General features: G+C 35.9%; 5 protein-coding genes and 1 non-coding gene across 6 annotated transcripts; 2 read left to right on the top strand and 4 right to left on the bottom strand.

Moving 5' to 3' along the window:
• Nucleotides 1-581: 581 nt before the first annotated feature.
• On the bottom strand, nucleotides 582-3,924 carry LOC107424605 (potassium transporter 5). Its single transcript, XM_048463020.2, has 5 exons — nucleotides 3,663-3,924; nucleotides 3,020-3,494; nucleotides 2,566-2,918; nucleotides 2,326-2,440; nucleotides 582-2,209 (listed from the first exon to the last, which is right to left on the bottom strand). Exons 1-5 carry the CDS (start codon nucleotides 3,846-3,848, stop codon nucleotides 879-881), a joined length of 2,460 nt encoding a protein of 819 aa, XP_048318977.1. The 5' UTR covers nucleotides 3,849-3,924; the 3' UTR covers nucleotides 582-878.
• A 4,158-nt stretch (nucleotides 3,925-8,082) lies between these two features.
• LOC107431783 (DEAD-box ATP-dependent RNA helicase 21) lies at nucleotides 8,083-10,770 on the top strand. Its single transcript, XM_048462102.2, has one exon. It carries the CDS (start codon nucleotides 8,226-8,228, stop codon nucleotides 10,446-10,448), a length of 2,223 nt encoding a protein of 740 aa, XP_048318059.2. The 5' UTR covers nucleotides 8,083-8,225; the 3' UTR covers nucleotides 10,449-10,770.
• Nucleotides 10,771-11,498: 728 nt separating this feature from the next.
• LOC107431782 (U-box domain-containing protein 44) lies at nucleotides 11,499-15,943 on the bottom strand. Its single transcript, XM_016042773.4, has 3 exons — nucleotides 13,812-15,943; nucleotides 13,422-13,719; nucleotides 11,499-13,341 (listed from the first exon to the last, which is right to left on the bottom strand). The coding sequence occupies exons 1-3, from the start codon at nucleotides 15,027-15,029 to the stop codon at nucleotides 11,789-11,791; spliced, it is 3,069 nt and encodes a 1,022-aa protein (XP_015898259.2). The 5' UTR covers nucleotides 15,030-15,943; the 3' UTR covers nucleotides 11,499-11,788.
• A 1,068-nt stretch (nucleotides 15,944-17,011) lies between these two features.
• On the bottom strand, nucleotides 17,012-18,231 carry LOC107424606 (ethylene-responsive transcription factor ERF087). The gene has a single exon (XM_016034452.3). The coding sequence runs from the start codon at nucleotides 18,023-18,025 to the stop codon at nucleotides 17,012-17,014; it is 1,014 nt and encodes a 337-aa protein (XP_015889938.3). The 5' UTR covers nucleotides 18,026-18,231.
• A 5,567-nt stretch (nucleotides 18,232-23,798) lies between these two features.
• On the bottom strand, nucleotides 23,799-23,879 carry TRNAL-AAG (transfer RNA leucine (anticodon AAG)). The gene has a single exon. It is a non-coding gene; the product is annotated as a tRNA-Leu (tRNA).
• A 1,619-nt stretch (nucleotides 23,880-25,498) lies between these two features.
• LOC132800268 (chaperone protein dnaJ 15-like) lies at nucleotides 25,499-27,326 on the top strand. Its single transcript, XM_060813598.1, has 3 exons — nucleotides 25,499-25,772; nucleotides 25,922-25,972; nucleotides 26,716-27,326. Exons 1-3 carry the CDS (start codon nucleotides 25,539-25,541, stop codon nucleotides 26,725-26,727), a joined length of 297 nt encoding a protein of 98 aa, XP_060669581.1. The 5' UTR covers nucleotides 25,499-25,538; the 3' UTR covers nucleotides 26,728-27,326.
• Nucleotides 27,327-27,466: the final 140 nt, after the last annotated feature.

Genomic DNA, 27,466 nt, shown 5'->3' with positions numbered 1-27,466 from the left:
GGAATTGGGTTGCATATTAAAAAAGTAATTTTATTCTTGTCCTTGGTCCTTATCTTAAGAAGGAGTTGGCACTGAAAGCTAAATAATATGAGCAGACAATGCAGAAAAGACAAAAGAGAGAATGCCAAGGAAGACACAAGCTCGGCCTTCCATGGATCAATGATTTTAGATGTTGTCAATTGTCATGCATGCCTAGCTACCTGCTTCCATTGAAGTTGAACCACCTCTCCAATCCCTGCTCATTATCATTCTGTCAAATTTGTGTTTGTCATTCCTAAATGTCCTTGTGCTAACCGACTTTGATGGCTTTACCTTCATCATTTAATACTTATTTTCTAGTTTTATGGACTAATCTCCTGTCATATCTAATGTCTCATTAGAATTGACATTTTCCTTTAAATGCTCAAATAATCAATTTAAATCAATACGTAAAACCAATTGCTTTACTTACGTACTAATTAGTGAAAAAAAAAAAAGGAAAAAGAAAAAACTTTCTGTATTTAAAAGTGAAAAAACAAATTTGTTTTAACTAAAATAGTAGCTATATTTTCAAACGAGGCTAATAAGCCCTTCAAAATGGATATATTTTTTACCCCCATGACAATCAATCGCTTATAACAATTGGAGTTGGAGCCCGGCCCCATACACATGCACCATATATATATATATATATATATACATATATCCATAAAACAAATTAATTTAGGTTATACGTCCAAGATTAATATTACAAAATGAAAACCCCAGTCACACCAAAAGAAACAAATGAAGGAAAAAAGAAAAAAACATTCATTTGCTCAAAACCAGTAGCAAATGAGAAAAATATATACTCAAGGCAGGCCTTTATTCAATTTTAGTATCATAGAAGAATAGTATATTCATATCTCATAGGTCATTCCAACCCTGAGAAGTCTAGCCCGAGGAATAGCCATGAGTTTCTCCCCTTGCCTGAAGTTATTCCTCAAGAAGTTGAAAGCATAATTGACAACCATCTTCTTGAGAAATGACGATTTTGGTGCAGCCATTACTTCTGTCTCCCCCAAGAGATACACCACGCCTTTCTGCCTTGCCTGCTCAACGAACAGCATCTCTTCTTCTGCTCCCTGAAGTGGTGCCGGCACAAATTTTCTGCTTGAAGTGTTTGCTGACGTTGCCACTTTGAATGACCTAATGGATCCCGATGACGATGACACGCGCGATGTCTCAGCTGCTTGTTGAGCTATTGATTCCTCAACATGGACTGCTGAGATTCTTGCTGATGATCCTCTTGATTTTCCCCCAATTGCTGCAGCAGCAGCAGCAGCAGTCTCACTGCTAGCAGCTGCAGCTCCTTCGATGGTGAAGTTTCCGTGGCGGATGAATTCCTTCAACTGTTCCACCAGCTGCCGCTCGAACTCCTTTGGCTCCTCCATCAAGTCATTGTAGCCATATCTCACCACACAGCGGAACATCCGGAAATCCCTGGGCCCCACATGCCGGAAAAGAAACCTCTCCTCCAGTGCCACTTTGCTTATAGGGATGGACTTGATGGACACTAAAACAAGCACAGAATGGATGGAGGGAATGTGGTTCACAAAGTGAGGGAATATTGGAGGAATGCCCTGAACCAGCTCTGAATATAGAAGCCCTATTCCTGGAATCCGATTGATATCAGGGTTGGTGGCCAAGTCTGTGATGTAATCGCTGGAAACCTTGTTGTGCAACTGGAACATGTATCTCTGCTTGTGCACGTAATGCCAAATCCCCATGATCATCATGAGAACAGCAGAAAACGCCAGTGGAAGATAGCCACCCTGCGTGAACTTGTACATGACGGATGACAAATATATCACCTCTATGCAACCAAACACCGCGAAGAACAGCGCGATCAGCCACATGCTTGTCTTCCATATGACCAGCATTATTAGAGTCACCATGCATGTCGTGATCACCATCACGGTTACCACTGCAATTCCATATGCGTTGCCAATCTTTTCTGTGGTTTTGAACCCTGCACTTACCCCCACACAAGCAATCATGAGCAACCAGTTGATCTCGGGGATGTACACCTGACCCTCATACTTTGCCGAAGTATGAATCACTTTCACTCCTGGGAAACATCCCAAGCTTAGAGACTGTGCTATTATCGAAAATGCCCCCGATATCATTGCTTGGCTGGCGATGATCGAAGCAGCTACTGCCACCACGAATGTTGGCCAGTATAATGGGTCTGCACCATTAATTAAATATTAACGTATGATATTTAATCGAAATATCAAGTACTTTTAATAAATTAAGATCAACGTACTTTAAAAATGATATTAATCCAATACACACACTAATTACCTGGGATCGAATCATAAAAGGTATCTTCCACATGATCAGGGAATTTGTGGAGGTATGCTGCTTGCCCAGAATATGCAGCTAACAATGCAGGAAACGCGATCCCAGAGAAACTGATCTGCAATTAATTAATTAATCAGTTATTTATATAGACAGACAATTCATTAATATAACCAGTTCCAGTGGGTTAATTAATTATTAATTAAACTTTTTTAAAAATTCTTGTAATTAATTAATTCCTACCTGAATGGCTCTGATGTTGAAGTGACCTAGATCAGCAAACATGGCCTCGGCTCCAGTAATGCAAAGAAAAATTCCACCAAGGGAAACCCAGCCTTGTCTACCATTTCTCTTGAAGAAATCTATGATGTATAAAGGATTGAAGGCACGTAATACCCCAATATCATGTTTGAATAAGTTATAAAGGCCGATGCCGCCTATGAAAGAAAACCACACAAATATGATGGGAGCAAAGGCGAACCCCACTTTGTCAGTCCCGAATCGTTGAATGGAAAACAGAATGATCAAGATTGCCACTGAAACCCCCACCACAGTGTTTGTGCCTAGCGACTTGATCCCGCTCACAGCAGAAAGGACTGCATATGCACAGGCCAGCCAGGTTAGTAATAAATAAATTAAAATAATAATAATAATTAGTTGTTTTGAAAAAAATGAGAGAGAGAGAACTGATGATCACCTGAAATGGAAGGAGTCAAAACCCCATCCCCAATAACCATAGAAGTTCCCATAATGGTAATGAGAAAAAGCAGAATCTGAGCAGCTTTGCTGGTCTCCAGCTTGTGCTTGATCTTTTCAGAGCGTCCCAACCGTTTGGACGGTGTCTGAAGCTGGTAGTTGGAAAGCTGTCTGTCCTCAGGCTGGTAGTTAGGGATCAAGCTGACCTTGGCATAGCGGCAGATCAAGGAGTAGAGAGCGAAAGTTCCACCGTCGCCGTTGTCGTTGGCCCAGAGCACAATGAATACATACTTGAGCATTGGGACTAGTGCAATGGTATAGATGATGAGGGACAACACTCCAATAATATCGTCTTGGTGCTCTATTTTGCCTTTGCTGAAAGTACTCGCATACACATACAGTGGAGACGTTCCTATGTCCCCGTACACGATCCCTATACTCTGAAATGCCAAGCTCAACGTCCTACCCCAACTCACCTGCATACCCATATTTTCATATTCAATTCAATTATTTTTATATTTTACATTATTAATTAAAACGTACAACATTAATTTGCATGAACCAATTATATATATATATATATATATATATATCTCAACAAAGAGAAAGATCATTTACTAATTAATTAATGACACTACACTTACATGTGAAGCGTGGCTTTGTGCGTTGGAAACTCTTCCTGCCTCCAGATTAAGGGAGTCTACGCGGCGCAGCTTTGCCCATGACACCTTTCTCTCTTTCAGCTTCTCATCGCCATGCTCTTGATCATGCTCATGCTGCTGACCCTGCTGCTCTGTTGTGTCATCTGCACCTGCCTGCCTTTCTGCCATATATGCCTTTTCCTCTTCTACTTGTTTACTTTTGATATATAAACTCTCACTCTTTTTCTTTCCGGATTGCTGCTCTTCTGCTTCCGTTTTTATAGCCCAAAGGAAGTCACAATATTATGGCCATTATTATTATTATTTATTATATATTTGGATGTATTATGTATTATTGTATATTTTTCTAAATTCCCAGTACTCTCTGGCCCACCAACTGCGTCCCCTTCTCTCCATTTTGATTTTTTTTTCCTTTATCCATCACGTATATTATTATATACCATACCAGCCCAGTTGCAAAAATGTCAACCCCTTTAATTTTTTTTGCCCCCCCCCCCCCTCTTCATCTTTTAATTTCGATCGCACACCTATGCACGCAAGTACTGGAATTGTACTTCATAATAATAGTTTTATCCGTATTTGCTTTATATATATATATATATATATATAACCAGGTTAAGTGAAAATGCTAAATTGAAGACATTTTGAGGATGTAAATTCTTATAACATTCTGCAACATTGTACATTTTTAACATTGTATATTTTTATTATATTCTTAAGTTAGTATTTTCATTAGAATCGGATTGTGTGTATATATATATATATATAAACAAAGCTCTATTAAGGATGTTTTTAAGTTATGTAACTTAACAATAAGTGAGGTAAGTTATTTTCAACCTTTAGATTAAATGGAAATGACAAAAATTTATTTAAATTTATTACTTTTGTAATTATTAACCAATTTAAACATTTTGACAATTTCAAAAAAAGTAATAATAAATAAACAAAACCCATCAAAAACACATAGGAAAAAATTATAATAAAGTCGAGCAAATTCAGAGGGCATTTATTTTGCATTATGTAATATGAGATCGAGTAATTCCACAATCGCAAGCAGAGGTAGACAGCCTTTCGGTATCTTCCAAAAACGAAAAAAATGTCAATGTGTTATTTAGCCGTAAATAAATATTATTACTTTCCAAATTAGTTAAGATAGGTGGTGATGAGAGATGACAATATATGTTCATGCACATACTCAAGTATAGCATTAAATTAACTAGAGAATTCACATTTCAGAAACAAACAAAAAGGAAAGAGATAAATTATTTAAATTCCGCATGTATATATAATGAATTTATATTGGAGAAGTCAAAAGCTTATGTCATAAGCAATCGCAACACAAAGAAATCATTAATCTGCCATAATATATATTAATGTAAGCGCCACCTCAAGAGACATGAGAACTATAGTAGAAATTAAATTTGTAATATAATGGCTGGGGACATGTTTGGGTAGGTTGATCAGGAGTTGAAGTTTCAGTTTCAGTATATGGCTTATTCCCATAATATACCAACTAAGATTCAGGAGTCATGAGAACATTATTGTTAATAAATAATATCATTTCTTTGCTTTGTTCAAATTGTGAATTAAATCTTATTTTTTTCGAAAATATTCTTAGGGATATTTTAGGATGCATAAACGTATTAAAGTTGACTGCCATGAGTATAGGAGATGGAAAGTAGAAACAATGTAAGTCTAAAAATATATAGTTTACATGTACCATGTATATTTAGTGTGTAGTTCTATATTTATATTAAAAACTATTGAGAAAAATGATTTGGCAATGTTACTTGTAATGCACTTCCTTCGGGAGAAGGGTTTAAGCAGAAATCCAAACTAAGGAATTAATTAAGACTGTATATTATTAATATATATATATATATGTGGTAGATGATGCATATTCACAAAGTCAACTTGTGAGGTGGTAATGGGAACCGGATTAATTAAGCATATACTATTTAGTGTTCATGTAATTAATTTTGTTAGCATTAATTAATTAATAGTAGTATTGTTAAAATAAAGGTGAGGGGTTTTTGTCTAAAGTGATGAATCATGAAAATGAAACAACATTATTTTACCCAACATGATTGCAATTATTACAAATATAATATCATTCAATTCAACCAGACCACTAATTTTTAAGTGTTAGTAAAAGTAAACCACCCGTGCCGCCAGGGAATCAGACTAGTGTTGAACTCTTCAACATGGCCTCACTCAGTTGACTTCTGGGAATATCAACTAAATTTTAAATTTATCATATACAAACAAAATAAAAAGAGATAGCAATTCATTGCTAGCTAGCAATAATTGATCATAATTAAAAACTGAATTTTTTTTAAAGGTTATTAGCTTTGTTAGTCTGCGAATTGTATTCATAGTTGTACTTTAGTATTTTTTTTCTTTGTTTTAAGGCATTTTGATCTTCAAATTTTAGATTTGGTACACTTTAGTCTTTAAATCTATTTTTAATTTAATTTTTAGTAATTTAGAAGAATGCAATCAAAATAATGAAATTATAAAATCAGATAAATCTCACAAAACCCTTATATCTTATATTCGGTACACTTTATATCTTTAAATTGCTAAAATGTATGTGAAAAATAGTTTAAATGACCAAAATGTATCAAAAGTTGAAGTTTAAATATTAAAATGTGAAAATTAAATAAAATTCAGTGTTTAATTTGAAACATTGGTTATAGTTTAAAGATTAGCACTGTTAGTAACTGTTTTTTTAATAATCTTTTTGGTACAAAATAAAAAGATTAACTTACGGGGGTTTAACACAGATGAACGGTCAACATGCAAACACAAGTATAGAGGAAGGATAGTTCATATACATAATCTTCGTGACTTAGAAACTTCATTAATATTAATAAGTTAATAGCCTACATATATTCTGTGCAAGGATAACCCAACAATAAAAAATCTCTGTTTTTTTGAACAATAACCTTGTTCAAATCCTTTACCCTTATGTATATATAGCTTTGATGCACTAAAGAATTGTGAGAGATTTATAGAGAGACAATTAATCATAACAATCAAATAATGCAAAATATATATATATATATATTGGTTGTGGATTGTTACCATCTTCAAAAGTCCATCACTGTATCAAATTGATCATAATTAAAAAAATTTAATTTTTTTAATAAAGATTATTAGCTTTGTTAGTCCCTCAATTATATTCACAGTTGCACTCTAGTCCCTCGATTATTTATTTATTTATTTATTATTATCATTTTTTTTTTTTTTTGCATTTTGATGTCTAAACTTTAAATTTTGGTACCCTTGGTTTGTGAAACCACGTTTAATCTAACTTTTATTGTTTTGAAAAATGCAGGCATCTATTGACAAAAAAATAATGAATTTTAAAATTAGATAAATCTCACAAAACTCCTATATGTTGCACAGAGTACCGCTAAACATTTCTAAATTGGTAAAAAGTATATGAAAGACAGTTTTAATAACCGAAGTACACCTAAAGTTGAAGTTCAAATATTGAAATGCAAAAATAAAATAAAATTCAGTGTCCAAAACGTGCAACATTTAGAATTAATAATTTAAAGATTAGAAAAGCTAATAACTTTTATTTTTTTTAATAATCTTTTTGGGGTGAGAAGTCAGAAGTAAAAAGACAAACATATGGGGGTTTAACATGGATGAATGGTCAGCATGCAAACACAAGTATAGAATAAGGATAGTTAACATACATAATCTTTGTGAATTTAAAATTTGATTAATAGTAATAAGTACAGCTCAATAAAAAAAGTTATTATTTTTTTAGATATTAAAAAATCATTTATCCCTTATATATATAGTTTTAATAAGATAAAAAACTGTGAACGACCTATAAAAAGGACAACCAATTACAGACAGCTGTGAATTTTTCATCTCTATAAATTCTTCGTTGTATCAAATTCGTATACAATATATATATATATATATATATATATATACACGGGGTTAATTCCTATTTGACAAACTGTTTTGACAAAATTTGATAAATTATTATAGTCATCCGATTATGTTCATTCCATAGTTCAAAACTGTTTTATATCAGATAGATTTAAACTTTTAAAAGCTGATTGTTTTAATAATTAACTTATTTATTGCCCATTAAATATGAAATATGAAAGATCAAGGTTCGATGATTTGGAAAGTCCCATGTACGGGAACGTGTCCATTATCTATACAAACATAACATAAGGAAACATAGGATAAGGGCCACGTAGGCCTTCGAATTCAAAATATGGGCCTGAGTGAGTAACTGCTGGACCACAACGTTGAGGGTCCAAATAGCCAAGCTCAAGGGATTTAGTCTTTTTCAGATCCAAATCCAAACCCAAACCCAAACCCACTTCGAATTCCTGGCGTTGTAGATTTTAGTAAGACTTCTACCCTCTCCCGATTTCTATATTCAGCGAGAAATTGGCCCCAATCTGCAGTCTCCAATCCCCAATCCCCAATCCCCTCCTGCAATTAACCAAGCGAGCGAAAGAGAGAGAGAAACAGAAAGAGAAAGAGATACAATCTATCATCCAAGCCATGAAACGCGCAATCGAAGACATCACCGTCTCTAAAGCGTCGCCGGCTGCAGCCGCCGCCACCAAGAGGCCCGTGTTCCTGACGAAAGCCCAGCGCGAGCAATTGGCTCTCCAACGTCGTGAAGAGGAAATCGAAGAGCAGAGGCGCCGCCAACAACTGCTTCTCTCCCATGCCCGCTCCGATGCCTCGTCTTCTGATGCCAACGCCGCAAACAACAATGATAACCACCACAAACCACCCACCTCCGAATCCGACCGCCGCGACAGAGACCGTGATAAGGAAAAGGATAGGGATAGGGATAGAGAGCGCTCCTCCCGGGATAAAGATAGAGATAGAGATAGAGATAGAGATAGAGATAGAGATAGGGATAGGGAAAGGGATAGGGATAGGGAGCGCGACTCCGATCGTCGAAACAGGGAGAGGGAGCGAGAGGAGGAGGCCAAGGCACGTGAGCGCGCTCGCCTAGATAAACTGGCGGAGCGAGAGCAGGAGAAAGCCATCGAAGCCATAAAAGAGCAGTATCTGGGTTCCAAGAAGCCCAAGAAGCGGGTCATCAAGCCCAGCGAGAAATTCCGCTTCTCTTTCGACTGGGAGAACACCGAGGATACTTCTCGCGACATGAATCTCTTGTACCAAAACCCACACGAGGCCCGCCTCTTGTTTGGGAGAGGCTTCCGTGCCGGCATGGACCGCCGCGAGCAGAAGAAGCAGGCCGTCAAGAACGACAAGGATATCCGCGAGGAGCTGCGCAAGAAGGAGGGCATCGAGGAGAAGCCCGAGGAAGCTGCCGCCCAGCGGCTCAAGGAAGAAGCTGCTGATCTCTACGACACCTTCGACATGAGGGTCGACCGCCATTGGAGCGAGAAGAAGCTTGAGGAGATGACCGAGAGGGACTGGCGCATTTTCAGGGAGGACTTCAATATTTCCTACAAGGGCTCCAAGATTCCTCGCCCCATGAGGAGCTGGGTTGAGAGCAAATTGAGTCCCGAGCTTCTCAAGGCCGTCGAGAGAGCTGGCTACAAGAAACCGTCCCCCATTCAGATGGCCGCCATTCCCCTCGGAATGCAGCAGCGCGACGTCATCGGGATTGCCGAGACTGGCTCCGGTAAGACTGCTGCCTTTGTTCTCCCCATGTTGACCTATATTTCCAGATTGCCTCCCATGAGCGAAGAGAACGAAGCCGAAGGCCCTTATGCTGTCGTCATGGCACCCACCCGTGAACTCGCCCAGCAGATTGAGGATGAGACTGTCAAGTTCGCCCACTACTTGGGCATCAAAGTGGTCTCCATTGTTGGCGGCCAGTCCATTGAGGAGCAGGGCTTCAAGATCCGCCAAGGCTGTGAAGTTGTCATTGCTACTCCCGGCCGCCTGATCGATTGCTTGGAGAGGCGTTATGCTGTTCTCAATCAGTGCAACTATGTTGTTCTTGACGAGGCCGACAGGATGATTGATATGGGATTCGAGCCCCAGGTCGTTGGTGTGTTGGATGCGATGCCCTCCAGCAACATGAAGCCGGAGAACGAGGACGAAGAGCTCGATGAGAAAAAGATTTACAGAACCACTTATATGTTCAGTGCCACCATGCCCCCTGCTGTGGAGCGCCTTGCCAGGAAGTACCTGCGAAATCCCGTTGTGGTCACAATTGGCACCGCTGGAAAAACAACAGACTTGATCACCCAAAATGTTATAATGACCAGGGAATCTGAGAAATTTGGTAGATTGCAGAGATTGCTCGATGAGCTTGGTGATAAGACTGCTATAGTGTTTGTGAACACCAAGAAAAATGCAGATAGCGTTGCCAAGAATTTGGACAAGGCAGGTTACAGAGTGACCACTCTGCATGGTGGGAAATCTCAGGACCAAAGAGAAATCAGCCTGGAAGGTTTTAGGACCAAGAGATATAATGTGCTTGTGGCAACAGATGTTGCAGGACGTGGGATTGATATACCTGATGTTGCTCACGTGATTAACTATGATATGCCTGGGAATATCGAAATGTACACTCATCGTATTGGACGAACAGGCCGTGCTGGTAAGACTGGAGTTGCCTCAACGTTCTTGACAATGCATGACACTGACGTGTTTTATGATCTCAAGCAAATGCTCATTCAGAGCAATAGTCCTGTGCCTCATGAACTGGCAAAACACGAGGCTTCCAAGTTTAAGCCTGGATCAATTCCTGATAGACCACCTAGAAGAAATGACACTGTGTTTGCTCATTGACGATCCGGCATATTATTTTAGCGGCTGAAGCCATATGTGCTTGCTTCTTACTTCAAGCATGGGATTGAGTTCGCCTTTTTGACGGATTAGTTCTTCTAGATTTTTTTCATGAATTTCTGCGTAATTGAGTGACTCAAAATGGTTGAAAAATTTTATACAATGTTTTCCTTTTAACTATTTAGGACCTAGAAGTTTATTTGATGATGATATTTGCTGGCAGCATGACATCTTGAATAGTTAAATTTGTCTGTTTTATGTTGCTGCCAAACTTTTTATGATACCATGCTTATTACATCAAGCAAAACATAATTAGGAATGAATATTTTAGAGGCTAGATGGGAATATGATTATTTGTAGAAACGATCCTATTGTAGTGTTAATTTCAATTCGTACATATGAACTCCCAGACGAAATATAGCTTGGGATGCTGTCTTCTAGAAGAATTCAGTTATGTTAGGGGACTGACTGTTATTGACGACATGCTTAACTCTGGAGGTTGGTTAGAATTCCATTTACTTCTGATTGGTATAGTTTTCTCTTGCTTGAAGGTGTAGGTAGAAGCAGGCCTCTTTACTCGTTAAACTTAATCGCTCTATTCCCCCAAGACGAGAATGAAATGAATGCAAAACATGCTGCTTTGCGTTTTTAACATTTTCTTTCCCTTTAATTTTAATTTTGATTTTTTTATTTCTCTTGATCTGCAATTATTGGTTAGTTATTATATTCTAAATTGCAGGATTGTGTTTGTTAACATCCCTCTGCAAATAACCTCAGTACGGATATAATACCTAGTATTAATTGTTGTGGTGGTGATTACAATTACTGTGCCCACACTCAGGGATAATGATAAGATTTCAAATTCGAATAAATCTGGTTCAAATGAAATGACTGGAAGCGCTGAAGCTTGTCAAAAGCTTGGATATTGTTTTGTTTGTTAAACTTTATTTTTGTTGCAGTGGTTATGTATAATGGATTCATTCACGAATTTATGGAAGAAACTAATAATTTAACCGGTAATGCATGATACGGTGCTTGTTCGAACCCCCGCCATACATAAGTGAACAATTAATTATTTTTTATTTTTTTCCTTTATATTTTAAAACAACAAAATTGGTCAATTTACATGTCACGTGCTAATGGAAATAATTACTTTTTTGTTTTTTGGTAAAATAATGGAAATAATTACTTGTGGATAAAACAAAAGCACGTATAGATGGAATATTAAGGCAATTGAGCTGCAAGAGCTGGATGTTTTTGCATTGCCAGTTGCTAGTGAACTGATTTCAAATCTCTGCAAGAAGGTAGTGGTGTTTTCTGAATGCTTACAACGATGAGTCACGTCAGAAGTAGGAAGACTGATCCGGGATGACATTCATCTGCCTGAGCACCAAAGCTGCCTTTTTCCTGAGTTCATCATCCTGTAGAAGTTGGATGAGGATTCTCTCAGATCTATTAAATATTGGATCGCTGATTTTTGAATGTGTAAGGATCTTTTGGAAGAGATCCAAGGCTTTGGTTTTGGCGGAAAGTGTCCCCTTCTCCAAGACCTGTAGAATAGCCACCAAGCCCTGGCTTTCCACAATGGCTGCAGCTGCATTTGATAGTGTGCTATGGTCTGTTAGCAATGTCTCAAGTGCCATTATTGCGGCCTCTGCCACACCAGACTCCGTCTCACTCAAACTTCTCACTAGTGGCTTAACTGCATCTGCCTTTACTAGGCAGAACGTGTCCCTTGGTGAACAGGCATCACCATGAACTGGACATGAACCTCTATCCTCTGATGATGCTGACCAGCACCATTTCATGAGATGGAAGGACAGTGAGTACTTGGCTTGCTTTGCCATGGTACTACTGTCAGAGACAAAGTGGCTGTTGGATCGAGATAGTTGCGCAAGCAAAATGGCCGTCCTCTGCTTGGCTAGTGAGGTTCCCCTAGATAGAACACGAACTAATGATGGGTAAAGTTCAAGCTTACTCAATTGCCTCTGCAGTTCTGGCTTGGTGGGTTCTGTGTACCGCAAAAGTGCTGCAAGAGCATTTTCCAATAGTGAACTTCCAGTGCTGACAGGTACCATATTCCCGCTATTTTCCTCATCCATGCTGCATATGACCTCGTGTATGGCTTTTAGTGCTTCTGATTTGTGTAGTATCTCATCAATAATAGCATCATCACTTGGAAGCTGGCTGATAATTCCTGCAGCAATGGACCTTTCTTCAATGTCTGGAGAGGAAGTGAGGATTTCTGCCAGGGTATTAATGGCAGTTTCTTTTGCTGAGGAATGTGGTACTGGCACCCCTCCAGGATGTCCTTCAGAAATGCAGTATATGAGCTTCATTGCCCACCGCCTCACACTGGGCTTGTCACTACGAAGGGAAGAGAAGAGGTGAGTAATAGCATCATTGTCATTTCGTATTATATCTCGAGCTGTCTCTGATCTACAGCTTAGTTCAACGAGCAGGTGCATAAACTGAATCTTGGTTTCATCGTCATCATTGGCTACATACTGCAGAAGGAGACTGACATTGTGTTCTGACTGCAGCTCCTGCAAGCCTTGATATTTCTGGAATTCCAGGTGCTTACTGGCTCCAATCAGTAGTGCTAGAGTCTCTGCAGTTTCTTGTTTCAGGTAGGGATCAGACCCGACATATGAGATGACACTGAGCATATGTGGTATAGTGTCGCAGACTTCCAGTAGCCGCTTAACCATCCTGGGGTATGCTAGAAGCTTCTTGATTGATTTGAGACAAGCAGATTTGGATGCTGGGAAGCTTGAGGACAGCATTTGGATTAAGTTGTGTATAAATTGCCTGTCTTTTAAGTCCTTGATGCTATTCTCCTTGAGTTGCATCTTTATCAAGGCTGCAGCCATCAATGCTCTGGTCTCTTGGGGTCCTGAAATCAGAAACAGAGAGGGAATGAATGATTATATGTTATAAAACTATAAAAGCTTCCATCAAAAGGTATTGTTGTACCTTGGTTGAAGCGACTAACAAATGGTTGGAAGTGCCCTGCTTCAGCCATCTTTACAACAAAATGGGTGTTGGATGAAAGGTTCTGCAACACATGTTGAGCCTTCTCCGAAACATCAGGGTTGTTTTTTTGGAGTAAAGATACCAAAAGTTGAATGCAATCTTTTGCGTTTCCAATTTTCTCTCTTAGGATTTCTTTCTTTGACAGCTCCAACAAGACTGAAATGGCATCAGATTCTTCTCCACCTTTATAAATAAGCTTTACAATGCGGCGCACAGCCCCTGCTTCAATGATGGCGTCCTACAAGCCCAAAGAAACCAAAAATTTCCTACTTTGAGATAAATGAAAGGTGAAAAGTCTGTAAGATAAGCTAATTTTCACGATTTTCTTACCTTCTGGCCATCATTAAATTTAGCTAGGTAGTACAGGCATTTTAATGCTGCTTTATAATCTAGCCCATTGTCTTTGAGGATTGCTATGAATGTTAATGTGAGTCCCTCCTCTGCAACTCTAACCGCGTATTGAGGATTTTCCATCAAATACTGCAAGTCCTCTAAGGCCTCCTTCTTTCTGTCATGGTCATTGGATTTGATACCACGGACTGCAGCTTGGAATTTCAGCTCCATGTCTTTCTTGTTCCATTCTTCTATAGTGCTTCGAAGCGTAAGGTTTGGCGTGAGATCTGAAGATGTAATCTCCTGTTTGCATTTTGGACAGTGTTTCCCTCCTTGCCTCAAAAGTTCCTGAATTGCAGTCCTCTCAAAGCTGTGGCCACACGAAATTGCTACAGGGTCTGTCATAATCGTGTTGCATAATGGGCATAAGAAGGAATCAAAAGGATGATATTGGTGGTGATTTGTGGAGGTTTCTGTATCGTGTTCTCTTGCAATGATTTCTGTACTGTACAAGAGCTGCATCAGTTGAGATATATGAAGTGCATCTGCCTGCTTTTTCTGGAGTTCAAGCTCCTCTTTCTCCTGCTTCAGAAGTGCGAGCTCTTCTCTAACCATGCTCACGCTCATCTTAGCACCGGTGGCTTCTGCAATCTTCTCGAGGAGCTTTTGGGCATTCTCTCTATTGTGACTGTTCTGTGATATGGAGTTGGTTATCTCGGAAGCAATAAAATCGGTTGCAGATGCAGACCTGAGCTTCATTCGTGAGAGATTGTTGATAATCTGCTCCATCTTAGTCTTCGAGTTGAGTGCAATATCAAGATTGACAAGCTGGAGGAAGGAAATGTCATGTGCAATGTCTTTGGCCACATCCTGCATCTGCAGAAGCATCTTGCGAGAATTAAGCAAGAGCTGGAGGCGGCTTCTGGATTTATGATGTTGGATAATATGGCAGGCCCTTTTAAGGTGAGTGATCAGGGCTTCTAACGTAGCCTTCGTGGGTTGTGAACCCCTTGCAGCTTCAACCTTTCTGGTGTCGATGGTGCTGAGAAGGACGTTAAGCTCAGAAATACTCCTGGAGAATTCCTGAAAGCTCTTCTTCTCTACTACAACATCTTTTGTTTCGCTAACAAGCTTACTTACCTGACATCCTACGTCATTCCATAGCTCCTGCAGTATTCCTGCTGCTACGTCTTCTGGCCCAATACTAAAGTCCATAGAATTGACCGCCTTTGGCTTTGGAAGCTGTTGAATTAATTAAGAATCTGATATCCTGTTTCTGAAGTTTCGCAAGGCTTCCTGTTAGATTACTTTCTCAAGTCAATTCCATGACTGACTTTATTCCGCAGCTTCTTCTTTGCTCTCACCGGCAAAAGGCTTTGAAATCCGGCCGATCTTGATATATATATAACATCGACTTGTGAAACTCTTGATTGTTTGTTTGCGTGCCAGAGAGATGGGGGGTAAAGCTGGCGATTGGACTCGGTAATCAGTATAACATCATAATAGCTTTGAAAATCGAAAGAAAATATTAGATTGAAGTGGGACTCGGAGGTGTTAGAATGAGGTTTCCAAGCTCATTATACAAAAATGATTCATGGTGGAATTCAATGGGAGTTTGATCTGGTTGAGTACAGTTGACCTTGGAAGTCTGTGGTTGGAGTTATTGAGAGATCCTTGCTGGTGTACAAGTTCTGAGTTTGAGTTGCTGGTGTACAAGAAATTAAATATGTGCAATACTTAAAATAATAATAATAACAGTGCAATAATATTAAAAGGAATTGAAAGCAGGACAGAGTCAAAATCCAAGACCTTGTTCAGGTCCTGCTTCCTCCCCATGATGATGGGGTCCGCCTTGGCGTTTACATATATGGTGGGGCCGGTATCGGGACCCAGTTTGAAAATTTCAAAGTTTCACAGTTCACACACCACAAACAGCCTCTGAGCCCTTTGTTTAGTGGATGTGGTTTTATTTTCCTATTTCCTACTAATTTCACCGTATTTAGAACATTTGAGGCTTTCTTTATCCTCGACGCGTGAGACCGTGTTTGGTCTGTAAAAAGCGAGAGCTTTTGCAATTGAAAGTTACAGAGGATAAGAAGAATAAATAAAAATATATATACAAGGATGACCGAGTACATTTTTCTTTTATATATATATATATATACATGCAATTCCCATTTTCTAAAGTTCAGTTGTAAACTGTATTTACTTGGAATTTTCCATTTTCCGTAACCCAAGAAAATATGGACCAATTCCGCGTGAACTCGGGTGATGTAGAAAATGATGTCATGTGCCTCCAAATAAATAATATTAACAGGTTGACCGATAAAGACTTTACCGTCTCTGTCGAAGTTTAAGTTTGCGTCTTCTGGGTGCCTATTTCTTTTGAATGCCAAATTTGTCTTCAACTTCCAAATTCAACCTCTATTTTCTCTTCTTCATCCCTAAAATTGTGACTTATGTCCAGATAAACATAACTAAACTAAACTCCAAACAAACCAACTAATTAGTACATTGCAATTCTATTATTAACACACTATATAATAACAAGTATCCTAGGACCTCTAGGACCTGGATGTTTAATTTATAGATATTAATTTGGATACAGGTACACTGGAACAGAAGTAGTATATTTATATATATATATATATAGTAGTTGCATGCTGTTTGCTTGCTCACTTGCATAATATCCTCTGAACCATTCATCATTACAAGTTCATTTAGTTTGGATCCCTAGAGAGGAAAATATCCTAGCCGATTATGTCTGTAGTTGGTGTATTAAACACAATATTTGTGGTATTTTGTCTCAAGTTCCCTCTCTAGTAGCTTTTATGCCTTTGTAACCCAGGAGGAGTGTGGCAAGTAGCCAACTTCCTTTGCTTTCTATGTATTTTGGGCTCTTTTGGTTTATAAAACGGCCGAAAAAATAAATAAATAAATAAATAAATAAATAAATAATAATAATAATAATACAAATGCCCATAAAAAGATTCAAAATATCTCACATTACAGTGGCCCATACGTTTATATTTGGCCTTTGGCTTGGACTTCGGCCAGGCAACACCCTACGTACACAAAGCTGCTTTTTTTTTTTTCCAAATAGGAAAAAAAAAAAAAAAAAAAAGCACACCCAGTTAAAAAAAAAAAAACAGTCCTTGACTTATGACGGAAAATTGGAAAAATGAAAGGAGGAGCTTTCAATAAAAGTAAGCAGACGATGAAGAACCCAAATCAAATTCATAAGCATCGAAACCCGTATCCGAAAACAAGGGGCTCTGGTGCACATTGTCCTTGGAGTCGAAGCCCAAATAAGGCCTGCTTAGTTGAGATTCAACAAGCCCATTTGTAGTTGCTGTTGTTGTTGTTGTTGTTGTGTGAGGAAACCCATAAAGACTGGTAGTGGTACTGGTGGTATCGTTGTTCCAAACTTGTCGACCCAAATTCATATTCATGTTCATATTCATATTGATGTGGGAGTCATCCATGATGAGTCCATGATGATCAGATTCAGATCCTGCATAACAAGCCGTGGAAACGCATGGAGGCAAAGGTGGCAACTCTGTTTCATCGGCCATTAGCATTTGCATTTGCTGAGAGTGAGAGTGAGAGTGAGAGCCATTAATAGTGGTAATGGGAAGGTGAAATTGATGATCGCTCCCTGCAGCTACAGAACCCTCATCCTGATCGTGAACCGGCCATCTGCCACCGCCACCACCAAATAAGAAAGCATCAAAGGGGTCCTGGGAGAACATGAGCTGGCTGCTGCTGTGGCTATGGCTATGGCTATGGCTATGGGGTAGTTGGGAGGGTACTTGGGGAGGTAGTTGGGGTGGTGGGGGAGCAGAGAAGAGGTGGGACATTTCGCGAGCAGCTTCGTCGGGTGAGATAATGGAAGTGACAGAGGAGCCGTGAGGCATGTCAGAGTATACGAAGTTGGTGCGAGCCTTGGAACCGCGCATGGTTCGGGCGGCTCGGTCGTAGGCCAAGGCAGCCTCCTCGGCAGTGTCAAAAGTGCCCAGCCAATGCCTCTCTTTTGTGGAAGGGTCTCTGATTTCCGCTGCGTATCTGCCCCATGGCCTTCTTCTCACTCCCAGAAACCTTACTGTTGTGTCCTGCTGCTGCTGCTGCTGCTGCTGTTGTTGCTTCTTTTTGCTCTTTGATGACGACGACGACGGCGAGGAGGAGTCGGGTTTTGAGGTGTTGAACTCCATCTCAGACGATATGATCGATCAAATAAACAAATATAATAATTAAACTAATTAATGCTGGGTTGGATATATTTGATAGAAATTAATAAGACAGACACAAGCTGCAGGTTGGTTAATTTACTAACTCCAAAAAGAAAGAGTAAGGTAGTTTGATTTTTCTTTTATATATATATATATATATATTGATTGGATGCGTGTCTTAATTTCTCTCCTCTCTTGTACTAGTGGTTGTTTTTTTGTATCAATGTATATGGGGTTTTAAATCTGACGATGAGAAGAGAATGATTCTAGGGTTGGGTCTTGGAGAGTACTTGCATGTTGGTTGGCTGTTTTCTATAAGGGATCCATGCTTAAATAGTTAAAAAATATAAATAAGGGTCTACTACTCTCCCTATTAATTTTATTTGGCATTATATTATTGCCTGACTTGTCCCTTCGGAAATTAATTGTCTATTTTCATGTATTATTGCTGATAGATACACATGATTATTATTATTATTATTATTATTATATTATTATTATGATGATGCTGCTGCTGATGATGATGATGAACTGAGTTTCCAAATGATGAGGGGAAAAGTACTTAAGAAAAAGAGAATGCTAATCAAATGTGTGAGAATGAAGGCGGATGATTGATGAAGAATCAACAGTTGGTCCATCATATGGTCATCTGCCTCGTATCATAAACTCGTGCCAAATGCTAATCATCTATGCCAGTGTATAGATCTCCTGCTGAAACACCTCAAATTCATTCAAAAAGTTTCTTTTAATTATTAATTATAATTCCCACCTACTTACTAATCATTAATATATTATGATTGGAACCTCAGTTCATCTTTACAAGTATATATTGATGAAGTCGAATTTAGTACTTGTTGAATTTCAAATATCCAGATTTCCTCATTGCGTAATTTAAAGGAAGTGAAAAATTAAGTAACTTGTACTATATGCATATGCAGTATTAATTTTGGATTAATTAATTATAAATCATGATTAATGGCAACTTAACTACAAACCCACCCATAATTGACATTTTGAGATCTGTTTGAAGAAATATCTTGCAAGCCATATGTCGGAATATCTTGATTAATTGATCTTGGAATATATATATATATATATATATATATATATATGTGCCAACAAAAAATTATACAATCATATCCAATAATCCAAAATAAGTTCCTTCCATGTTACCCTTGGAATTTAATTAGAAATAGAGAGTCAAAAGACGTGAATATATTATCTATAATATATATGTATATATGTATGTATATTAATGTCATCAGGGGTACTGATCATGGATTACACAAATCGAATCACTAGTATTATGAGCATGCACGCGCCAGAAGAAGAACTTTATCCAAACCCCCGAAAAAGCTAAATTATTATTAATAAGTAAAAAGACTAAACCTGCACAATATGATTGCCCAATACATGATCACAAATCTAATACTTATCAGTTCTTTTATATATATATATATATATTGAAAAAAAAAAAATCTAATTATCATTCCCGTCATCATTCAATTGTCAGTACCCATCATCCCAATGCAATAATTATGTGTGACCATTAATCTCTTTATTTTACGAAAACCTTTTTTATTTTTTCTAACATATATATTACAAAGTTTTTTTTTTTTCTTTGGAGGGGAATTAGTCATGTTACCCTATACAATGCATGTGGGGGTCTTTTTACGTACATGAAACACATAGGGAATATAATTATCTCAGCCATGTGCATCCAATTTGAGCTTATAATATAATGATACGTTCCACACCCTTCCCCCTAACTTTTCAAACCCAAAGTTTTGCCTTTTAATGTTATTTTAGTTTTCATTGAAATGGCTTTTCCTGTGGATTATTATTATTATTATTATTAATTATTTGCCGGAGTTAGGAATTGGGAGTTAGGAGGATCATCCTCTGTTTTGGTCATTCATATGAAAACACATACACCTCCAAATGGAAAACCCCATGTTGGGTTGCATGTGAAAGAAGCACAAAGCCATGCTTTTTTTTGAAGAAAACAATCACTACCAAGACCTATAAGTTTATTAATTAACCACTACTACTAGAAAGAAAGATTTTCAACAAGATCAACAGCGACTTAATTGACCCAAATGGACCCCATTATTCCTTGGCCTTTCGGTATGTCTATTCATATTCCCAATATAAAGATTATTTACATAAAATATTTAATTATATATATATATATATATATCCACATAACTAGTATATATATATATATATATATATATATTGTTACTACATAATCAAGTTTTGCATTGGCATGTCCATGATAATTAACGGCCTTTTTTTCTTTTAGAGAAAAGGAAAGCCAAAAGAACATACATAAAGATGTTATACATAAACAATCGAGCAAAGGATTCACAGCCAGATAGTACATCGAATGCTTCATTTGGTTATTTCATTTAAATTGTTTTAAAATAAAAAAGAAAAAGAAAAAACAATAATTCTTTTTGGATCTCCTTTAGATACCTCTATTAGAAAATCTGACAAGTATAGGAATCCTAATTAATTAACTATGCAAGGTGTAGCTATATATATATATATATATATATACATAGTTAAACTCATATTAACTTGATCATATGATTTTAGTATTAAATTATTTTTTTTTGTCATTAGATTGCTTTAATAGTTAAAATTTAAAATCCAATTAATAATATGCATTCATTGACATATTAAATTCTATTAAAGTAAAATGAACTATAATTATATTTTTAAATCTCAATTTTTAAAATGATATAATAGATTTTCTAAAAAAAATTCTAATAGCAAAACTATCATATTTATCTAATATATATATATATATATACAACCATGAATCTAGTTCACTTGATAGTTTTACTATCAAGTTTTCTTATATTAACCATTGCTCCATGGATTAAATTTAAAAATGTATTTATGGTTTACTAAGTATCTATATAATTTATTTTTTTCAAATAAAATTTTAGTATATTATTAAATTTATAGGTATTAATTGATTTTTAAATTTTAGCTTTGCAACGATTTAATAATTAATAAAAAAAGACTTAAAACAAAAACTATCATACCAACTTGATATTAGCCTAACTGTATATTTAAAGTAAATCTCTTATTATAAAATCAAAATCCTTGAGTTTTAATATATTATTAAATTCATAATTATTAATTAATTTTTAAATTTTAGATTTATAACAATTTAATAACTAATAAAAGAAGACTTAAAACAAAAACTATCATATCAACTTGATATTAGCCTAACTATATATTTAAAGTAAGTTGCTTATTAGAAAATTAAAATCCCTGATTTAGATCAATGATACTTATGTGATAAAAGTTAATAAATAAATAATGTGATATTTGAAATACAAATTTAAAGTAGATGAAAAAAATAGATTATATTTAACAACCTTTAAACACTCCAATAACCGGATTCATATAAGTTATAGCTTATGTTTTTTAAAAAAAATGATGTTTAACTTTTATAGATATTGAATTCAATAAAATTATAAGGCCAACCTAATTATATAGAATGCAATGCCCACTATGAAGGGAGTTTACTTTAAAAAGTAAAGTATAACTTACTAAGACCTGACTAAGTTAGTGTATAAGTTTAAATAAATTAGTATTATATATTTGGTAAGAAGTTTTAGGTTCCTTGTAGGTCAAAGATTTCAGCCACTTTGAGAGAGAGAGAGAGAGATTAAATTATTATTTTTTGGGTAAAGGGGAGATTAAATTAATTATGTATAGAAAGGAGCACGCAAGTTGATGTAAATTAGGAAATTAAGAAAGGCATGATATTGGATGGACACTTGACACAAGACCCTTTTCATCCTTGATTTATGTAGCAATTATTGTAAGTTTGTCTTTAATTTTCTCAATTTGTATGCCTTGGCTAATATTGCTTTTCACTTCCAAATCAATCAGATGAAGATGATAATACAACATTCGCATTAATTTGAATTAGCTGCTCCAAGTATCTATTGCAATATTAATGTATAAAGATCGCATTTAACTGATATTTTTGACTCATGCCCACCAGATCACCGGATACTCTTAATTACCTTAGTTTTCAATTATATATATATATATATATATATATATATATATATATATATATATATATGTATGCATGGCTTTCTATCTCCATATATAGAGAGAATAAATTATTTGAAAGTTGGTGGATGTATGATTCAGAAAGTGCATCCGAGTAATCGACTTAATAAAAATGTAGAATAACAAAATTAAAAAGAGACACATATATTTGCAGTAAAAAAAGAGGCATTGAATTGAATATGTACGTAGTACCCAAAATAAATAAATAAATAAAAGTATAGCTACATAGCGTTCTAGCTAGAGCTCCGCCTCATAATCGATCAAATTAAGAAGGTAGAGAACAGCAAGATGAATAATTAATGTCAAATATGAACATATCATAAATGCATGTCTATATATACATGATATATCCAGGTAACTAGTCAGAATATGAAATGAAATTACGAGTGGGCGAGCGATGCATCTATATTAATTAGAGAATTAAGTTTGGTTAATAGACAAAGCAGAAACATTGAATTCAAAAGCAAAACAATTATTGAAAATAAAAATAAAAAAGGTGGGTAGGTTGTCATATTGTATCAAGGGCGGGAAGAAGTTTTGCTGGTTTGAACATGTTTTGTCGCGTTTGAAGAACATGCCCCGGCTTTGAGATTTGATAATGCACCACATGTGGCATAAAATTAATGTCGTTTTCGATTACTGTAACCATTAAATAATATTATTAAGTAATAAACTAATTATATATTCTTATATACACATATACCTATATCTAGCCTAAAAGTCAACTAACCAATCACATATATTTTTGGAACAATATAGTTGATAATAATCACTGTAGATAATTTCCAGTTTATGTGTTCAAAACTTAGTATAAGAATTCTTCCTCCAAAAATTATTAAAATAAAAAATAAATAAAACAATAAGAAAAAGGTCACTACTTTACCTCCAATTATAGTTGAGTGCTCCAATTTTAATTTTTTCAATTATGTATCTCAATTATCATTTTGGTTTCAAAGTTAAACCTCCATTTTCATTTTTTAATTTCGGCTTGCATATTTAACTTTTATGGTTCGGAATTTTATTTAGTTTTTAATATTAAGTTAATAAATTTTGGATTTATAATAAGATATTATTTTGAGAAAATTTTTAATTAGTTTTATACATATTGTAAGAAAAAATAAAAAAGAGGTCTCTACTTTACTTCCAATTTTAATTGAGTGCCGCAAGTTTAATTTTTCCAATTAAGTGTCTCAATTTTCATTTTTGTTTCAAAGTTAAACCTCCACATTCAATTTTTTTTTTTTAAATTTTGGCTTTCATATTTAACTTTTATGGTTTGGAATTTTATTTAGTTTTTAATGTTAAGTTAATAAAATTTTTGGATTTATAATAAGATATTATTTTGAGCAAAATTTTTATTATATTTTATACATATTGTAAGAAAAACTAAAATTGAGAATTTTGGATAAAAAATTTGAAAATGAAACCTAAATTGAAACTAAAATGAAAATGAAAATTGAAATTGGGGGCAAATTAAAGGGTACAGAAGCCCACAATCACATTAATTTCTATGTACAAAAGCCCCTAAGCCCCCTCCCCCACTTTCAAAAAATAAAAAATAAAATTAATTTCTACCTCTACCTCTCGTTCTCAGTCCCATGGAGAAATGCCCACTTTAAAATAAGGAAGCAACGGAAATGGTAAAATAAGATGTTGAGAGTGGGATTTGAACCCACGCCCTTTCGGACCAGAACCTTAATCTGGCGCCTTAGACCAACTCGGCCATCTCAACTTTGTTTGCTGTTTTCTCTATCACAGAACTTGATATACGACATATCACAGATCGGTATTACCTACATGTATCGCATATGGTTATTAATTAATTTTGAAAGAGGGAAAGAATTAACTGAAACGATCGATGTAAGTAATGAGTTTGGCAAGGAAGCAGGTGTGGTTGCTGTGTAGTCCTTGTGATGGTAGCGCAGGTGCTGTGCATGCACAATGAGAATGAGAATGTGCTATCCAATTCTGATTCCACATCGCTTGAAGAATGTTTTTACCTCTGCTTCAATGACAAAATTGCATCATACTATAGTGGTTGTGCCCTTAAGTGCACCTGCCATTGTTCGGACATATGTAACAATAACTTCATTCTCTATGTTCAAACCTATGTTGGATATGTTTGGTCTAACTAATTACTTATTTAGGTCCCGATTGATAATAAGTTTGTTTTTTATTTTTTTTTCCCTTCTAAAATGTATATAGTTTACATTTTAATGGTTTGTTAATGTTAATTAATGGTAACTAGATTTTGTTAAACATATTAATTAACTATAAATATTAAGGAAGGAGGAAAAAAATAAAAATTAAAAACCAACGCAATTTTAAATTGTGTTTCGTTTTGTATTATATTTTTTTCTCTTTACATTTATAGTTAATAAAGGTGTTTAATTACCATTAATTAACATTAACAAACCATTATTCATAAAAAAAATATATATTAACAAACTATTGTTATAAGAAAATAAGAGACAATTTAGAATAAACAATAAAAATAAAATATCTATAAAAAATGAAAGAAAATATGAAATATGAATTTGTTATCAAATAAAACCTTACTAATCCTATTTCACTTCAGTTTGCTTACACATTTTATTTTACAATTACCCTAAATAAATAACATAAAGCTTAAACTAGTATGAAATTAGCTATTTGCATCAGAAGCCTTTGATGTCATCCAGTAACGCACAGCGTGTGTGCATGCTGTTGGTTTAGACTTCAAATAAAAAAAATCCAACTTGATCATTTTGGTCTCTTCTTAGTAATTCCTTTATTCATGCATGATTCGTGAGTTCATGCGTGAGTTGTGATCTCTCATTTCTCATAGATAACTATAATTTATAATTATGGGCCTAAAAATAGATGTTGGATCTGCAGGGTTTTAAGGGGAATTTGGCCCAATACCCCTGTAGGACCGAGCTTCATGAATTTTACCCCCTCAATTCATTTCTTTTTTGATCTACCCCTCCAATCTTTTAAAATCCCAAAGTACCCTTATGTGTTTTTTTTTTATATGTTTTTTTCTTTCCTTTCTTCGACTTTTCCCCTCCATCTCTTTATCCATAACCAGACCTTAGGAGCCCTCTGTTTCCTTTCATGAATCGGCCGGATTGTAAGCGTGGAGACTGCGCGTTTTGAAGGAGATGGTGAAGAGGCGACTCAGAGAGAAAACTGCAGGATTTTAGAGAGCCCTAGGAGCAGAAGCAGAAGCAACAGCTAGGCAACAGCTCTAATTTTGATTTTCTGTTAGTGGTGTTGGGAATTTTTTTTTTTTTGGGAGAAATTGTGAAAGAGAAATTGTGAAAGTTGTGTTCTGGTTTTTTTTTTTTTTTAAATAACGGTCGTGGGAGGCATTTCTTGCTGAGAGATATGTATGATGATATGATGCTGGATGGAGTACAGCCAAGTAGGGATACATTCCATTCTGTCATCAGTTAGTGGAAAGGTGCTTTCATGTTTGTTATCATGGACTTTCATTCTTTCTGGAATTTTCCGTTTGGTTGATTTTGTTTTGTTGCAGGTGGATAAGCAAAATGCTCATTTCTTTGGTGTTACAATCAACGAGCAACAAGCCGAGTGTGGTATTGTAGTAAGAGTTACTTCAAATGCACAAAGCAAATTTAAGGTATGTATATTTCATATTTTTGCATTTAAATTGTTTATATACCATGTTTGATGACTATGAACTCTCTCTCTCTCTCTCTCTGCATCTGCATTTTCTTTTGTGTTGCTGGTGTGACATTAAATTTATAATCTAATTGCTTTATTTTCCAGTTACTTTATTTTGAGCAAGATGTGAATGGCGGTTATGGTTTGGCCCTACAGGTACCATATCTTCTTTCCTATTGTGTCTCCAATCCATTTTCCATTTTATAGTGCATATGGTTTTTGCATTCTGAAAGCTGTCATGGTTGTTTAAAAAATTTGAAGCATAGATGGAGTCAACAGTGCCAATGATCATATACAATTGGTAGAAATGTTTTGTAATAATCTTGTCATGTTAAACTTTCTGCTGTTATATCCTTCAATTTCTAAGTACTATGCGTCTCTAATTTATTTTCAAAGCATAAAATTGTGGCTGTGAAATTGTGATTTTGAATATCACACATGGGTAGAACTTAAAATTAGTAACCTACCTGTGAATGTGACAATGATGCTCAACTTCTCTTTTCAAGTGAATGTCATTGCATTGTTTCAAGTGGTCAAGTGGTATTGGTGTGGCATTTCAATGTATTTCTGTTCAGTCCTCTGACCTCATTCCCAAGGGCTTTCTTACTTGCAATTTGACTACAATCCTTTAAACAATTGACTTATATAATTGTACTATGATTTTATGTAGCATGCTTCTTTTTATTTTACTTTGGTTCAGCAAATCTTTACCTTTAGTCAATAATTTTGTCATATGGAAATGCTTTTTTTCCCCCCACCCCTCATCAAGCCATCTAAATTTCAATATATATCATTGACACACAAAAATCATGACAGTCAATTGCCTATTTAATTAAAATTCATTTAGCAGAATCTCTTTCTATGCACATGCATTTGACATTAGTGTGGTCTCTTTACAGATGGATAATTGATCCTCCTCTGGAGGTCAATGTACCATCAAAACGCACACCATGGCCTGATGCCCCTCCTGAACTCCCTACCAATGAAAATGTAGTGTTGGGCATCCAAGAGCATGCTGTAAAGCATCCTACAAAGACCCGCACATCTAGATCAAAGAGACGAAGCAAGAGAAAGCATGACACAAGAACGGTGGACACACAGGTTGCTTCAAAGCATTCTGAACAAATTTGAAAATCTTAGCACGAAGACGGCTAGAGATGCATGCTGCTGTGTGAATTTTAGGCATCATTCTTCAGCATCATAAAAAAATTTGAATTGCAAAGGCTTATTAGCACAGAGGCAGATGGCCTAACCTGGTATATGTGAAAAGAATCCTTCACGCTGGGCCAGTTGATAACAGGCATTGGAGTTTGAATTTTCACTTAATTTTTCACAAATTTTTTCTTTCTTTTATATATTTTTGTTTGGGATATCAGGATTCTGGTTCAGCATGAGGTATGCCAGCAAAGTCTTGCCGTGTCTGCTACCTTGTAGGACTTTGTATCCAATATGTTTCGAATCTTATACATAATCTTGGAACATAGGAATTATAGAGTTGTGTTCAGCTGGATTTTTGTAGAAAAAAAGATACCAAAATGTAATAAACAAAAAAGAAAAAAAAAAATAGGAAACTTCCATATTTGTGAAAGGATCCAATTTCTTCCATATTCAGATATTGTTTTTAGTTTTTGTACATGATTCTCTTGTCAA

This window comes from Ziziphus jujuba, chromosome 12 (assembly GCF_031755915.1).
Source record: "Ziziphus jujuba cultivar Dongzao chromosome 12, ASM3175591v1".
Taxonomy (NCBI): domain Eukaryota; kingdom Viridiplantae; phylum Streptophyta; class Magnoliopsida; order Rosales; family Rhamnaceae; genus Ziziphus; species Ziziphus jujuba.
Note: the sequence above shows the minus strand (reverse complement) of the source record. Positions and strands in the feature narration are given on the sequence as shown.

Bases quoted from the DNA above. Each gene is read 5' to 3' on its own strand.
- LOC107424605 (XM_048463020.2), bottom strand. From the start codon at position 3,848: ATGGCAGAAAGGCAGGCAGGTGCAGATGACACAACAGAGCAGCAGGGT. The intron at 3,495-3,662 runs GTAAGTGTAGTG...ATGGGTATGCAG, and splicing joins CACAAAGCCACGCTTCACAT to GTGAGTTGGGGTAGGACGTT. The intron at 2,919-3,019 runs GTGATCATCAGT...GTGCATATGCAG, and splicing joins TTTGACTCCTTCCATTTCAG to TCCTTTCTGCTGTGAGCGGG.
- LOC107431783 (XM_048462102.2), top strand. From the start codon at position 8,226: ATGAAACGCGCAATCGAAGACATCACCGTCTCTAAAGCGTCGCCGGCT.
- LOC107431782 (XM_016042773.4), bottom strand. From the start codon at position 15,029: ATGGACTTTAGTATTGGGCCAGAAGACGTAGCAGCAGGAATACTGCAG. The intron at 13,720-13,811 runs GTAAGAAAATCG...TTGGGCTTGTAG, and splicing joins AATTTAATGATGGCCAGAAG to GACGCCATCATTGAAGCAGG. The intron at 13,342-13,421 runs GTACAACAATAC...TTCTGATTTCAG, and splicing joins TGTTAGTCGCTTCAACCAAG to GACCCCAAGAGACCAGAGCA.
- LOC107424606 (XM_016034452.3), bottom strand. From the start codon at position 18,025: ATGGAGTTCAACACCTCAAAACCCGACTCCTCCTCGCCGTCGTCGTCG.
- LOC132800268 (XM_060813598.1), top strand. From the start codon at position 25,539: ATGGAGTACAGCCAAGTAGGGATACATTCCATTCTGTCATCAGTTAGT. The intron at 25,773-25,921 runs GTATGTATATTT...TTTATTTTCCAG, and splicing joins ATGCACAAAGCAAATTTAAG to TTACTTTATTTTGAGCAAGA.